General features: G+C 41.3%; 1 protein-coding gene across 8 annotated transcripts in view; it reads right to left on the bottom strand.

The window, feature by feature from the left end:
- Window positions 1–16,188, bottom strand: part of CIT (citron rho-interacting serine/threonine kinase) — a 114,777-nt gene that overhangs the window by 24,516 nt on the left and 74,073 nt on the right. For 6 of the 8 annotated variants that reach the window (XM_019493736.2, XM_019493737.2, XM_019493741.2 and 3 more), the window contains 16 exons: window positions 15,248–15,445; window positions 14,576–14,769; window positions 13,973–14,108; window positions 12,753–12,857; window positions 11,051–11,191; window positions 10,702–10,809; window positions 9,763–9,925; window positions 9,356–9,520; window positions 6,993–7,130; window positions 6,170–6,350; window positions 5,871–5,962; window positions 5,442–5,546; window positions 4,769–4,938; window positions 3,650–3,730; window positions 3,312–3,447; window positions 1–140 (listed from right to left, as the gene is read on the bottom strand). In XM_019493736.2, the coding sequence (XP_019349281.1) occupies window positions 1–140; window positions 3,312–3,447; window positions 3,650–3,730; window positions 4,769–4,938; window positions 5,442–5,546; window positions 5,871–5,962; window positions 6,170–6,350; window positions 6,993–7,130; window positions 9,356–9,520; window positions 9,763–9,925; window positions 10,702–10,809; window positions 11,051–11,191; window positions 12,753–12,857; window positions 13,973–14,108; window positions 14,576–14,769; window positions 15,248–15,445 (2,253 nt within the window). The remainder of the gene's footprint in view (window positions 141–3,311; window positions 3,448–3,649; window positions 3,731–4,768; window positions 4,939–5,441; window positions 5,547–5,870; window positions 5,963–6,169; window positions 6,351–6,992; window positions 7,131–9,355; window positions 9,521–9,762; window positions 9,926–10,701; window positions 10,810–11,050; window positions 11,192–12,752; window positions 12,858–13,972; window positions 14,109–14,575; window positions 14,770–15,247; window positions 15,446–16,188) is intronic. The other 2 variants (XM_019493740.2, XM_019493742.2) reach the window with 1 other exon arrangement.

Genomic DNA, 16,188 nt, shown 5'->3' with positions numbered 1-16,188 from the left:
CTTGCCAGCAGCAAAAAGGTGACACCCTTTGACAGCCTCAAAGACGTTTGGTGAGATATCAGGCTGGGCCGGGAGGTGAGACTGGGCTAGAGACTGCTTTACTTTCTTTACATCAATAAGACAAAGAGCCCGCTCTTCTCCTAAGGACAAAAATGGTTACATTTTGTCAATACTATGTAGCTGAGCAAAAAAAGAAACTCATTCTTTTCTCTGCAAAACCCTATTCTGTTACACAACCAGTAGCTTCTCATTATGGGAACTCAGGTAACAACCACAGAATGCTAAATTTAAAAAAAATAATTCCATAATATACTTGTTAGAAGTGAAAGAGGAGTTTACATTTCTTTCCTACAAACAAGAAACGTTTTTTAAAAGGCCAGGGCATAATGTACAGCAAGAGTCATCTCCATGGTATCCATGCTATTTTTGTTAATCCCTTACACAGAAGTTTTAGTCATTATAATGTGATAACTAATAGATCTCCAAGCCAAAGGCAGGCTCTACAGTTCAATATTTTCACAGGCAGAACATTTTCTCCAGCAGACATGTAGCCAGGGAGACATACCGGTACCATTTTTTCCTGCTTTTATTTTTTTAAAGCAGAAGATGAAGACAACCCTAGTTATGTTACACGGGCAAGTGTTATGAGCTCTTGAAGATGTCTGCATTAAGAGAAAATAAATTGGTAGGTGATTAAAAATTAAAATGTGCTCCTTGACCAGCCCTACAATTTTTAAACTGAAGTGTTTATCTCAGCCCTGTTGCTGCAAGGTGACATTCAAGGAACTAACCATCCCCATTTCCCCTGTGGCCCCCTAAGCATCTAAATTGTGAACTGTTTCTTCTCTGCTACAGCTGCTCAGAAGCATCCCATACTACATCACAGAAGAGCAGTAAGCTGCTTTTGCTGTTCCACTGCCTCCTCCTGATGCACTACAGCAGTGCCGGAAAGAACAGTAAGGACTGGAGCTATCTGAACCCAGTCAGCTCCTAGCCAAGAATAGTATCCTTCCCCATATCCACCCAGGTCTCCTATAAGATAAGAAGAAACTGGGAAGCAACAACAGTACATTTATGATTGACTTCAAATGACAAATGTGTAGGATCAGCGCCTCTGATAAACTGGACACTTACTTAGGTGCTACATCTGAGTTACAAAACTTAGTTTCAATAACCCAGTTTTCTGACCTGTTGCCCAGTTCCTCAGCTGTAAGAGAGAGAAATATCACTGCCTTTCACACAGAGGACATTAGCAATTGATTACTAATGCATTAGCAAGTCTACTGAACACAGGTTTCCCCTCACTTTATGCAGGTTCTGTATATGCAAATTCGCTCTTATGAGACAATCCTTTTTATACCCAAAATTCATTATATGCAAGGTAAATTCACTCTTATAAGATTGGCATAGGCAACTCCTCCCCACCCAGCAGATAAGTCTGTGGGGGAAGGTCGAGGCCCCAGCGGTGAGGGAGAGAGCGGGACACAGGCAGGAGCTGGGGCTGGGGTGAGTGGGTCCCCGGCCGGGCTGGGTGGTGGAATAAGTGGAGGCCCAGGGGACCCACTCACCCCAGCTCCTGCCTGTGTCTCCTCACCCCAGGAGGCCCCAATCTGTGTGTGGGGTGAAGGCGACTGCCGCTGCATGCTGCCCTTTGCTCCCTGCTGCAGCTGCCCTGGGAGCAGCTCTTACCTCACACAAAGCAGCGTTTCATTTTAATCACGGAAAAATGTGGATTTGGGGTTACTTTTTTTAATCTGAAAACGGGGGGGGGGGGGGGGTTAAATCAGAGAAAATCAGGATCCCTGGTAATCAATGGCTCAATGTCTAGTTGGCAGCCAGTATCAAGTAGAGTGCCCCAGGGGTTGGTCCTGGGGCTGGTTTTGTTCAATATCTTCATCAATAATCTGGATGATGGCATACAGTGCACCCTCAGCAAGTTTGTAGATGACGCCCAGCTGGGGGGAGTAGTGGATATGCTGGAGGGTAGGACTAGGATTCAGAGAAATCTAGACAAATTGGAGAATTGGACCAAAAGAAATGTCATAAAGTTCAGTTAGGACAAGTGCAAAGTAATGCACTTAGGATGGAACAATCCTATTCACCAGTACAGGCTGGGGACCAAATGGCTAAGTGGCAGCTCTGCACAAAGTATGTGAGGGTTACAGTGGACCATAAGCTGAATATGAACCAGCAGTGTGCCCTTGTTGTGAAGAAGGCTAATGGCATACTGGGCTGCATTAGTAAGAGTATTGCCAGTAGGTCAAGGGAAGCCCTGGTGAGGCCACATCTGGAGTACTGTGTTCAATTTTGCGCCCCACCCCCCCATTACAGAAAGGATGTGGAAAAATTGGAGAGTCCAGTGGAGGGCAATGGAAATGGTTCAGGGGCTGGGGCACATGACTTCTGAGGAGAGGCTGAGGAAACTGAGCTTATTTAGTTTGGAGAAGAAAGACTGAGGAGAAGGATGGGGGGATTTAATAGCAGCCTCCAACTACCTGAAAGGTGGCTATGAAGAGGATGGAGCTAGACCGGGGTGAACAAAATGTGGCCCACCAGGCCATTCTATCTGGCCTGCAGGGCCCCTAAAAAGTTTAGAAAATTAATATTTATCTGCCCCTGGCTGCCTGTCATGCAGCCCTCGATGGCTTGCCAAACTCAGTAAGCAGCCCTCTGCCCGAAATAACTGCCCACCCCTAGCAGATGATAGAACAAGAAGCAATGGTTTTGAGTTGCAACAAGGGGAATTTAGGTTAGATACAAGGAAAAACTCTCTCATGAGGTTGGTAGTGCACTAGAACAGGGTACCCAGAGAGGTTGTAGAGTCTCCATCCTTGGAGGTTTATAAGACGTGGCTAGACAAAGCCCTGGCTGGGATGATACAGTTGTAGATGGTCCTCCTTTAAGCAAGGGGTTGGACTAGTTGACCTCCTGAGGTTCCTTCAAACCCTAATTTTCTATGATTCTGTTGCTAATTAAGAACTGTTATATATTATTTCCTTTCTAAATGGTAGTATAAGAGTGATGTTGTAGCTGTGGTGGTCCAGAAATTATGCAAGAGGCAAGAAATTCATTCCATTGTAAAGACATAATAAATTTAACTTTATTACTGTAGTTGCTTGAATAAAAACTTTAAAAAGAAGCAACTCATTGGCATATGCAGTAAACAACCCCAAAAAGCCTGTAATATAGGAACTCAAGAAAAGCAGGTCTTTTGTGGCAGGACCCCTTAACCATCACAATCTGAGTACCTCTCAAAATGTTTTTGCAAAGGTCAAAAGGCATTACACCTGCTATTATATCTGGCATTATACCTGCTATCATGAGTAGCTTATCCAGATCCTTGATGAGATGGATTTGAAAGACAGCACCAACTCCTGGGATGTGTGTTAAGGAATTTTTCAATACATTCAGGGCATACAAACCTTCCTCTGCACCCACTAGTACTACCTATAAATACAAAAATTCAGTCAACATGGTATGAAAGGAAACAAAGAATGTTCTAAGACTTGCGCACATCAACTAATGGAAAAAGGAATCCACCCACCACGCATGAAACTAAACATGTTCTTATTAAGAACTTTGTCATTACATATTCCATTCATGCCTGATATATGATATTCAGTTGAGCAATATGCACTGATGTCACTACCTGGTCACTGAAGGGCATTGTGCAATTTATATCCAGGCGGTCTTCCCCCTCTAGCTTCAATAGAGAGTTTCCAAGCAGTTTCTTTCAAGTGATCAGAACAAAACAACATAGATTAGACAAAGACAAATCAAACATTTAAACAACACTGTGCTAGCAAAAATTGCCCTGGCACATTCTTTAACCCTGGAGCTAGCAGAGCTACTGCATAAATGATGTCCCATAACTTTTAAACAAACATTGCTCCTACCCTTGTGCTGCTCTGGTTATAGTTCCCACTAAATAAAGTACTTATATCAGAACTGAAGCAAAGCTGCTCAGCATTAATGGGTATGGAAAAAGCTCTTCTGCCACATGACTTTGATGCTAAAGCTGCAGGGACCCATCTGAAAAGTTATGTACAATTCAAGCAAAGTTGCCACATTATGAGGCACAGCACTTGTATAAGTCAAGAAGCAAGACTGCAATATTTGAACCCATGCAGAAAGAAGATACTTCTAGGATAGTCACACCAACCTACTGGTAATACCAAGGTTAGAAGGTTCATTAACTTACTTATCATAGTGACACTGATGCCCCTACAAGACCTGATGTGTTTATGAGGGAATATATGCACAGCTTATGAATTCAGGTAATGTTACTAAACTAAAGCATCATAAATGCTTCAGGTTATGTGGAATCCACCACATGTTGACAGTGCTGTCATATGGCTCCCAAATCAGGCACAATGGAGGGTCATTAAACCACTAGAGTCTATGGCAGCTTTGTCACCCAGTCCCATTTCCATGAAGAAACAACGGTGACTGGGCTCAGGAAGTGTGCCAGAGCAGTCAAGGAAAGAAACAGTACTGCAGTCTACTTTAAACCAGGGGAAGTTTAAGAGCATGTAAGTCTGACACTGGAACCCAAATATAATAGCCTCTCTGCCCTTGAATTACAGCATGGCATGAACCACCAATCTCATTGCTAACTGTGGCTTATAGCATTTCTACTATACAATCTTTGGTAGAAATAACAAGAAATTCATTTCAACCTCTGTATGTCAGACACAGAGAGAGAAAATGTTAAAACTCTGCTGCCTTCTAGAATATTTTAGGATTAGAATGACCTCTCTGTACTTACAGCATCAGCCTCGGCTTTTTCCCTAGAAACTCTCCCTCCTGCCACTATTGACTCCAACGCTGTCACCCACCGCTGCTTATCAGGGAAACTGGGTGCTAGTAGGTAGAGGGTTCTACCAGGCCAGCATGTGGTGTGTGGATGTGACTCCAATTTTAGTACATATGGCACATCTGAGCAGTTGCAAAGAGAGAACAAGATTTGGATTAGTATTCAGAATGTCACTGAACTTCAATTAGCATCTTCAGCATTGTCAGAGAGGATGTGTCACCATACACTATGTCAATGTTTACTGCTGCAACCTATACTATCAGAAGTAGGCTTCTTTGTTAGTACAGACTAGTTGAACATTCTAGCATGTTGAAACACAAACTACGTTTTAAAGCACTTTATAACAACATTCTAAGCCACTAAAATTTTCTTCTATTTAAACAAATGTCTCTTGTTCATAGTTCAACCATCAGAATAGAAGCAATGAGCTTTGTAGATGTAATGCATGGTGGTTGACCTATTCATAAGGCATATTTAATTCCAACAGAGGTAACTTGAGAGAGCTTTATTATCAGTTTAAAGGCTGGCTGCAGAATTAATTCTGTTCTATCACATTTAAGTGCAGGTTGATGCCAAGCCACTTTCATCCATCACATGAAATCCTTTTGATCTCACCTGCACTTACCTGTCTTTGCAGTGTTTGTAAGTTCAGTAGCTCCTACAGCACCATGAACAGTTACATCTCCATCAGGAAGGCACAGCTCAAACTCTTCCACAGGCCTCTGTCCAGCTTTGGAGGGAAGTAGAAAAGACTTGAATTAAAAAAATGAAAACAAGACAAACAGAGAAGCAAGCAGCGAGACAATAATGGAAAGCTGGAGAACAGAACTGAGCAATATGGTCTCCACACAACTGGAGGACAATAATATTTCCAACATTGTAAGAATTTAAGATTAATAAAATATTGAGGGAAACAAAACAATTCTATCTAAACAGGCAGTTCAGTGTAAATAAATTCAGCAACAGCTAATGCTAACATAGCCTTTAGGTCTCGTAGTCCAGCAAGCAGTATCGAAAGACATAAAAGCCTTGTTTGCTAGAGAAGGGAAGTTACCTTCTCTTGCCTCTGCATCATAAATAAGCACTTTGGTTCCTTCCAGGACAATGTATTTTCTGTCCCAGCCCTGCTGCCCACGCTTATTATTCCTGAAAACAGCAAGCACAAAACCACATCAGAATTTCTACCAGGATTGTTGAGTGGTGAATAACCCTAGGAAGATAAGTTTTGTTAATAACACAAGATTGACATGGCAGAAAGAGTTCATAGTAGTTGACTCATAAGACCTGAGACAGTTTATGAAACAACACCATATGCACCAGCCCTTGCTCTAGCACACAGACTCCTGTTTGTACCTTGGAACCTTCATCCATCCTTCTAGACGTAAACTGCTTCCCGGCTCCTTCAGCTGCAGCCCTGGAGAGTTCATTTTATCTCGGCAGAAGGCTTCAGAGAAGTGTGTGGCATACTCTGCAGGCAATCCACATGTGGCTGGCAAACAGGTTGAGCACTTTGGGTGACACATCACCTGGCATTCTGATAAAGAGAGAAAGCTTTTAAAACATACATATACATGTGCACGCGCGTGCACACTCACACTCACACACGCATACAAACACACAGGCTCAGTCCACTCAATTTCTAGTCAGCCACAAAGACAACCCCTTCTGCAAGCATCCCCTCTTCACTCTAGCCATCTGATGTTTTCAAACATGGAGTATTGATGAGCTAACCTCAACATTTCCGTAAGTGAACCTTGTCAACTTTCATCTGCAGGGAGAAACAGAACTGGAAAAGTAGTCTCTGTTGGTGTGAACTGCTATCAAATGCTCCCATGGAATTAAAAAAAAACTTGAGTGATTTCTCCAGTTGACAAGCAGGGCTGGTCCTGCAGGAAATATACTTTCTTTGGTGAGGTGCTCTTGTCCTGTGCCAATTTCTAGCTGTTCATACCATAACAATATGCAAAAAATAACGAGGAGTTAATAAAGGGAGAGAATCAGTAGCCGGCCTTTCCAAATGGTCTTTTTCATTGGAACCCAGTAAATGATGCTGGAAAAGAGAAGCTAACTCGTGTTGATGAGAAAGAACCATGGAATCTATTCTGGAAGGCTTAAAACATTAACCTCCATTCTATCATCCAGTCACCCTCTATTCATGCACAGACTCTGCTCTTACCAAGGCATTTTGATGCTTGACGTCCAAAGTGCACAGTATCCAGACATACTGCACATTTTGTTGCCCTCATATTTAGCCCCACATTGAAGCGGTGAGGGATATTGTGATGCATTCGTTCTTTCAAACGCCGACTGAATTCTAGAAAAGAAGAAAATGCGAGGGGTGAAAATGGCTTTTCGGTATGGTTTCAGCACTTCAGGTGGAGTATTTTGATCTTCATGAAAGCCAAGGCAGCAAAAAAATTACAGAGTTATAAGCAAATAACTTTACATATACACCCTCTATAGAATGTTTTAATCAAGAACTGACTGGGATCAATGAAATGGCTTAGATATTCATGCAGTGTGGTTATTCCAATCAATTAATCTTAGTTTCAGGTGTGTACTTTGCATCTATTTTATAATGTGTTAGACTAAGCTTTTTATGGCACTCCCAACAAATAAACCTTTCACCAAAGCATCTGTCATTCCACAGGCACTGGATGCCAAGCAGACTTTCTATCAACTTCACACTACTGACAGAGGTCTTCCTCCACTATCAATGCTAACCATGAGCACCTTTTAGTTCCTGCCAGGACACAACTTGTACACTTCTGATTGCCAGTAAGAAAAGCTTACCCCTTGTGAAAAGTCCTTTCCCAATGAACATCTCCCCTTCCTCCCTCGGCACATCCTTTACCACTGATTGACTATCTCTCTCCTTTGCACCTACGTAAGTTGTGTCTACACAACATGGAGTGGTACCCCGTTCACCTTTAGAGACTGGACTGTAGAGGCTTATGAGCCTGCTAAAGCCTTTTGGCAGAATAAAATCGTCTCTTAGCTCAGACAGTAAAAGCTTACAGTATCAGATCCAGAATTTCTGGATTCCAACTCGACTGCCAACAATTCACCTGGAGATACTCTGGTACTATCACTACAGGTTCCTTTCCATCTACAAGTGAGCGTAGCCCCCTCAACATTCAGTTCTACCATTTTTGGTAAGGAGTCTGCCCTGCATTTTCAAAAGTAGGCTTCTCAATAAGTAGTCTGCTTCTCACCTTTGCCCACACCTTTTGGGCACACTTCAAGCTTAATGCTCTTTGCACTTTATTATGAATGCTGTTGGAGAATTTCTGCTCAGCTGACTTATGTTCTAACTTAGACAAGTAAAGATACATTAAACATTGAGGAAACACATCCATAAAAGTCTTTCAATCAATGCAGAAGTGTAGTACAGAAAGTAAAGTGTACTCTAAAGAACAAAAGCAGTATTGTTAGACTAAATACTGCTTCATAGTAACACAGGGAAGTACACATATTGGATGAATCTGGATCTTACATAAAGCACTGTGATTTTGAAGTGACACTATTGAACAACCAGAGGAGTGAAATGGATTTGGTCACATTTTTTATTGTCAATCTTTGCAGAGACTTAAAGGTATACTGCCCACTAGTGACAAGGAAGGGGTAAAAAAAAATAGACCAAACAAGCAAAATAAAAGCTGTCCTTCCATCTTGGAATTTTATAATAAAAATAGCAAAAACACTTTTCAGTACATTACGCTGTGGATTTTACAACACTGTCTCCAGCTAGCTTCATTGTCTCCTATTCAATTTCTTTGAGGGAGCAAGCCACACTAACAGCAACAAGGGAATAGGAATACTTTTTGTTTGGAATCCAGGTATGGTTTTTCATGGATCCTCTAACAGAAACTAGATATATTTAGAAACAAATCAATTTAAAACAAAATCAAGAGTACACCTGCTAGTCAAATAAGTAATGCTGAACTTTGATTCAGAGATTTTAGATTGAAGAATGTAGAAAAAAGTGACAATTAAAATATTTATTAGTCAAATTCATCACCCACAGTGAGATTTAAGAAAGACCTACCCCCTCACACAGACCAAGACTCTTCATAATTGTTTCCAAGTCTGCCCCCTAAAGCTCACAACACTTATCACCATGTCATTATGTCTACCAGTGGTTCTGAACCTTTTTAGGCTCAAGGTCCCCTTAGAAAGTGCCAACTCCTAGTTTTCAGTCATTTTTTTTGATTACAGGAAAATAATAGAAAAATTCTTCTGTTGCAAGAATTCAGAAAGACCACAACAAGTCAGAATGTTTTTAACACTGCAATTCCTATTTAAAATCTTTGGGTTTCTCTTGCAAATCATGTTTGGAATGTACTTCCATCTAACAATGCTAACGTTGAGTGGCACCCCACAGCACCTCTGAAAGGATTTTGTAATGCCCTGGTTGAGAATCCTTGATGCATACCTGCATGAAGGAGAAAAAAAGACTGCAACGGTGGTTTTGGGAAGAAAAAAAAAAAAAAGATTCTGAATAGGGAAACACAACTATACAATATCTTAGAGGCTTACCCTCTGGTGTGGAGGACTCTTTTCTGCGACTTGAGGGTGGAGCTAGCAGGCTGATGGGAGTGGGCTGATGCTCTGGTGAGCGGACAATGGCAGACATGATGATCTGCTGCCTAGCCGTGGCTGGAGTGGATGGATGAGGGTGGTCTGTTATTTTCCGATGAGCAGCTATAGACAGACAAACACAGCTTGTTAACTTTACCAATACGAGGCTGAGTCACAGCAGCGGTTCTGCATAACCATTCAAGGTTTACAGCCTGCAGAAAACGTGTAGTCCTACTGCATCTTCAAAACAGCAGGCAAAGTTGGAATTACTATATTCCAGTGTTACGGGGACGCAAAATTTAAGCCATGTTTTCAGGCCAAAAGTGTCTCTCTCCTCCAGATTCAACTTTTCTGTTAACCCCTACCTTCTTCTCGAGCAGATCTGAGTTCAATGCGTGTTTTCTGTAGAGCTTCCTCCAGCTCAGCGGAACGAGCCTTCTCCTTCTCCAGTGCCACTTTCAGCTCATTGTACTGCAGAGGAACCTGTGTGGGTAAAGAAGGGTCCTCTTTCCGCCGACTAAACAGGCCCTAGCAACAGAAACACACAGACAACTCCTAACTCCTAGTAAGAGATGGCTTAAACTAGGTAAAGTGAAGCTAGCTAACGGAAGGCCAGAGGGCCTAAAAGTAATTCTGACACACAAAAAGATGGCCTTTTAGTTAAAATTGGAGCTGGAGAGAAAGGTTGAGGCCTTGATGTTCATTAAAAAGGGAGCATACATTACCTGTATTATAACAACACCTTGTATTTCCTGTAGCATCTAGCAGAGGGTCTCAAGAGGAATCTATACCATGATGCCCTTCATAGACTGGGGAAGGTTAAATTACCTAACTCCAAATCATAAATGGGCCTGTAGCAAAGCTGAAAGCAGAACACTGGTCTCCTGACTAATCCTATACCTAACTACAAGATCAGTCCTTCCTGATACATAGTATATGTATATACTTACCAGTGTTTAAAAAACTTGTTTGCACATTTTCGCTATGAAAGATTCAATTTACCTAATGATGTTTCCTCAGCTGCAACAGGGGTAGAACTACTGGGTTCTAACTCAACTCATTGAAGGAACACAGAAATACTAAAAGGCCACAAGGACAACATGCTGCCCAACCAAGCTTGCATTTGGTCATTTATAACATTCCTTAAACTGGGATGTGTTTGCGTTATACAGTAATTGAGACAGAGAAGGAGAGAGAGAATAGGATATTTGGAACATGCAATAAGTAACTAAATCATGAAGGCTTCAGACATGTAACTTCATGTTTTAGTTACTTAAATCATGCCTCTCACACCTTTCACCCACCTTCTTCTTTTTGGCTGGCTGATCCATCTTTGCTTGCAAAAAGTCAATGAGTTTGGTTTGTTGAGAAATAGTGCCTTCCATTTTCACCTTTTCATGGGAATAGAGAACCTGCAAACCATGCACACACAAAAATTGTTGCAGTGATAGACATAGGAAGATATCAGTGCAATAAGAGAGTTAAGATATCATGCAACAAGCACCAGGCAGGAAATAGCATATGTGTTTAGTTCTGATTTTATCCAATAAGGAAATGTAGTATGTGATAATGGCAGGTCTGTCTCCATAAACCTGATGTTTGAGATTTGCAACAGAACCTTTTTTTTTTTATTTTCCCTTTGTTAAACCTCACCTGAATGTTTTCTAGTTGATATTCCAGGTCACTCCTTTCAGTCTTCAGAAGATCAGCTCGATCCAGAGCCTCCTGCAGACCTTGAGTGAGGCGGAAGATGTGGTTTTTTTGCAGATCCATTTGCTGCTGCAGCTTTGCCTGCTGTTAGTAGGAAAACAGAAGTCAGAGATGATTTCTAAAAAGCCATTAACATTACTTTTTGCAGAATAACCATCTTCAGAGAACTTAAGAGTAACCTTTTTGTTTATAGTTTAAATATTACATTTCCCATTTATGAAATCCCAGAATCTGTCCTTCTGCTCAGAATGCCATATGGTTAAATTTCATACAAAGGCATGCAAATTGAGGATCTATTTGTGTTATCTTTTTTTAAGCTCTATGTATTGAGGTAATTTATTTAAGTTGGTTTCTGGAATCCCGTGGCTAGACTGGTAAGAGAGATCAAACACAATTCTAGGAACTAGTTTTCCATATCTTCTATATACCTACTATAAATTCCTTAACATCTCCACTAAGAAAAAAGATTTCCTAGAAACCAGGACAAGCATCTGTCTCTTGGGTGGATATAAGAGATCAAATCAATTACAAGTGCTCAGATCTCCGCATTTAACTGGTGGCAGGAGGAGCCAAGTGCTAATCACCAGTGTTGGGCATCTTCTGGCACCTTAAGATCATAGGCAAGTAGGGCTGGAAGGGATCTCACAAGGTCATCTAATCCAGCCCCTTGCTCAAGGCAGGATATTTCCTGACTAAACCACCCTAGTCAAGTGTTTATCTAACTTGCTCTTGGGAATTTCTAAGGATGGAGATTCCACAACTTTTCTAGGTAACCACCATCATAGTCAGTTCTTCCTAATCTCCAACCTAAATTTCCTCTGCTGCAGTTTGAGGCCATTGCTCCTAGTCCCATCTCCTACTACCAAAGAGAAAAATCTATCTATCCTCTATAGTCACCCTTCAGGTATTTAAATACTGCTATCAAATTCCTCCTCAGTCTTCTCCAGGCTAAATAGCCCTAGTTCTTTCAATCTTTCCTCATAAGTCATGCTTTCCAGGCACCTAATCATTCTGTCACTCTCCTGGACTCTATCCAATTTGTCCACATCTTAAAGTGTAGAGTTCAAAACTGGACCTCACCAGCACTGAATAGCATGGAAGAATCACTTCCCTTGGTTTGCAGGTGATGCTTCTTTTAATACAATTCAGTATGCTGTTGGCTTTTTTCAGCAGTAAGCACACTGTTGGCTCACATTTAGCTTATCATCCACTGTAACCCCCACATCCTTCTCTGTAGTTCTGCAGCCTAGCCAGTCATTCCCCAGTCTGTATTTGTCCATGCAATTATTCAGCCCCAAGCACAGGACTTTGCCCTTGTCCTTACTAAATTTCATCTGGTTGATTGTAGGCTATTTCTCCAGTTTATGCAGGTCATTCTGGATCCTAGACCTACCCTCCAGAGTGTCTGCAACTCCACCCAACTTGGTGTTCTCCAGAAATTTGCTAAATATGCCCTCCATCCTATTGTCCAAATCATTAATGAAGATGCTAAATAATTCCAGATCCAGAAGAAAACCTTGCAGTCTTCATCTTCACTTAACACCTTTCAGCCTGCTTGTTAAAATAGCTATTTTTTGATTTCACATGGCAGATCCTCCTACTGAAATTATTATAATATAAAATCCCATTACAAGTTAGTCCTTACTTCCTCCAGAAGCCTCTGTTTGAGTTCCCGTTCTGTCTCAAGCTTCTGTTGCAAACTGCGAGCGTTCATCTCCAGCATGGCATGTTTCTTCTCCAAGTCATTGAGCTAGACATTTGGAAGAGACAGACCAAAATACAGCTGCAGATGCTAATGAATACTATAAAACCCACAGATTCCAAAATAGAAATTTGCCAAACAAAAGAGCCAAGAATGAAAAAAATATATACCTGCCTTTCTTAAAAGAAAACTAGAAAAGTTTGGGTTGTTGCTGCTCCAATGTGGATGCCAATGAGAGACAGATTTGTTAACATTTTATATCACCTTGATGTATATCAGGAGTGACCAACCTGCAATATGCATACCACAAGTGGTACAGGCAGCTTCTTACGTGGCATGTGGCATATCAGGAATGGAACAAGTAGCACAGTAACAGCTAGGGTGGGGAGCAGATAGCAAAGCAGCAGGTTGAGCAGGGGGCAAAAGAAGGGAGCTGAAAGCAGAGCAGCAGATTTGATGAGGAAATACAGGGCAAAGAGCAGAAAGCAGGCCAGCAGACTGGGTAGAGGCAGGGGATTAGAGTGGAACTCAGGAACAGCATGGAGCTGAATTGTAATCAGCCTGCCAAAAAGGTTGGTCTCCACTGATTTATATTTGGCTTTAATTGATGAGAAATCCCAGCTTCTTTCTCTGAGAACCAAACCTGCACTTTAAAACTGCACCCTGAAAAATGAAGAAGCCTCAGCCCATAGGTACCAAGTACAGGGGGCCCGAGGGCCTTGCCCTCCCTTGGGAAGAGGGTAAGATGACAACCCGCTCCTAATCCGGCAAGACAGTCCTGAAATGGGAACATCAAGCCCCAGTCCCAGGCTGCATGACCCCAGGACAGCATGTGTCCTGAATTCCCAGTATCGTGCAGGGATCCAGGTTTTCCATTCACTACAGAAAACCACGGGAAACAGTAGGTTTCCCCTTGCAAGCTAGCAGAGTTCCAGCCTACAAGAGGCTGTGGGGAGTGGGATACAGGGTGTACCACGTGCATGTGCACACATGATCTCCTCCCCTCCCGCAAAAATAAAAGTCAGTACCTATGCCTCAGCCTGTTTGAAAATTTATTCTTACATCTGAAAAAGGCTGTTCAACACAAAACTGCATTGGAAAGACTGAGTTGGAACATTGTTCTTTAGTAAATATATGAAGGTTTTAAGTAAAAAGCTACTGACCTTGTCAGAGAGACTCTCAGCTTTGAGTTTTTGTTCCTTCAGTGCTTGTTGGAGAGCTAGAATCTCTGCCTTATGTTCTTTAACAGCTAGTTCTACCACCTGGCGGGATTCAGTAATACGTTGATCTGCTCGGACTCTGTATTAAAAATAAAGAAAAGCTATTACCTAACATTCTCATTTCTGGGACAGACCTCCTCCTAGGATGTCAAGAGATCAATAGAATCCTTCAGACATTTGCTTCAACCTTTCAAAATCCCATCTTATAAAGCCAGTCAGCTTAAATGTGATACTCCCACATTACACAAGTCTTGGTCTCTTACCCTGCTACAGCTATGGAATGGAAGGATCAATCACCAGTGCAAGGATTTATGCCCAGATTATAAATTAAGTTTGAAAGATACTTTACAAATTACAACAAGAAATACTACTTTGTCTAAATTGGTGCCCTCATATAGGAATAACAGGAGCAAATACACAAGTATCAACTTGTATGCCATCTTTCAGATTTACTTTGTGTGAACAAATGTTTGATGAAGTTTCTAGATACACAAATTACACTATATTTCACGTAGCGTTTTTACGCACAAATTAACTAAGTCATACCTGCTCTGTTTCTCTGTATCTAACATTCTCTGTAATTCTCGAACCCGGCATTCAAATTGAGACTTTTCATCCCCTAAAACATTTCTCCATGCTTCCCACTGACGTTCCTTTTCAAGAAGTTCATCATTCAAGGCCTCCAAGTCCATCACTTGCTCTTCCAACATTGTACATGTTGTCTTCAAGGCCTCCATCGTCTAAAAAGAAATCCTCCTATAAATTTGTTTTTCCTACATCAAACATGCATCTCAAGATGCAGCTTTACTATTTCAAGTACACAACATGCAAATCAGCAGCAAGCATCAGCTGGTAAATCACAACTCATCTCAAGGTGTGTATATATTAAATCATGGTTGCTTTTAATGCAAGCGATACCTCATGATGCCTTTGGCACTTTGAAGGTCACAAAGCAAAAATGAACCAAATTTTATGTTACAACCTTTAGGAAACAATTCTTTAACAGTGTTATAGGGAGCCATAAAGAGATATTCCCCAGACCTTACATAGTCTTACATTGCTTTGGAAGAGCATAATCACTGAATGGTCAAGTTGCTATGTGAGCCATAGGTTAACGCCAGTGTCACCCCCAGCTCAGAAAGAGGAATTTGTGGCTAGCTAGTCTCACATTTGGCCAACTGTCTGACAGATTTTAAACAGAATTTCTAAAGCTCTCACTTGTTTCTGACTGGTAAGCTGCATTTCCCTTTCCGTGATCTCTCGACGAAGATGGTCAACTTCACTTCGCAGCTGGACAACCTCATCACTGGCCCCAGAGGCCTCATCAAGCTGCTTGGACAGGAAGAAATTCTGATTGTTCAATTCTGCATTGTCTTCACTCAGCTGATTCAGCTGCTCTTCCAAGTCTGTAATGACCTAAAAAGAGAGAAAAAGAAATCGGGTTATATGTCAGTGAGTACAGTTCTCTGAAAAGAAGTTCTCTTCTAAAGCCCCAATTGCCAAGTAAGTAGATGGCTCTTAAGAATTTCTGTCAAATTCCAAATGAGCCACATCATAATTGCAAATATTGTGAATAAGAATGCATTTAGGTTAGGCAATCGAGTCTCCCTTGTCCTTTATAGAAAAATCTCAAGGTGCTTTTCTATCTGCTTAGTTTAGTTTAAAGACTATAAATATGTCACAATCCAGTACGGTTTATGATTTATTTTAAGGGAACACTCTACTAGTTAGAGTACAGAATCAGGTTGTCTGATTTTGTTCCTAGATCTGCTACTGGCTCACTCTGTGCCTTAAGCCAGGCACATCACCTCTTCTCTACCTCAGTTTTCCCATTTATGGAATGAAGCTATTCTTTTTACAGAGGTTTTTTAAGCCTTAATATTCAAAATCATTGGATGAGAAGTGCTATAATACTGACACTTGGAGAGGATGCCCTAGAAATGTGTTAAGTTGCTGTAGGTAAAATCATAAGTAGCCATGAAGAACACAGACTTTTCAAGGAAATAGTTCTACTAAAGCAACAGTTATAGAGGGCAATGAGAGGGATATGATAGAAAAAAGTCTGGCAGTGCAATGGATTATAGTAAAAAATTCAATTCTAGCAACAGTGAAAAATCAAAGACTCAACCAAAAGAGCAGCCTTGTCTTTATGAAGCAGG

Source organism: Alligator mississippiensis, chromosome 10, assembly GCF_030867095.1.
Source record: "Alligator mississippiensis isolate rAllMis1 chromosome 10, rAllMis1, whole genome shotgun sequence".
Taxonomy (NCBI): Eukaryota; Metazoa; Chordata; order Crocodylia; family Alligatoridae; genus Alligator; species Alligator mississippiensis.
This window is presented reverse-complemented; position numbering and strand designations above follow the sequence as displayed.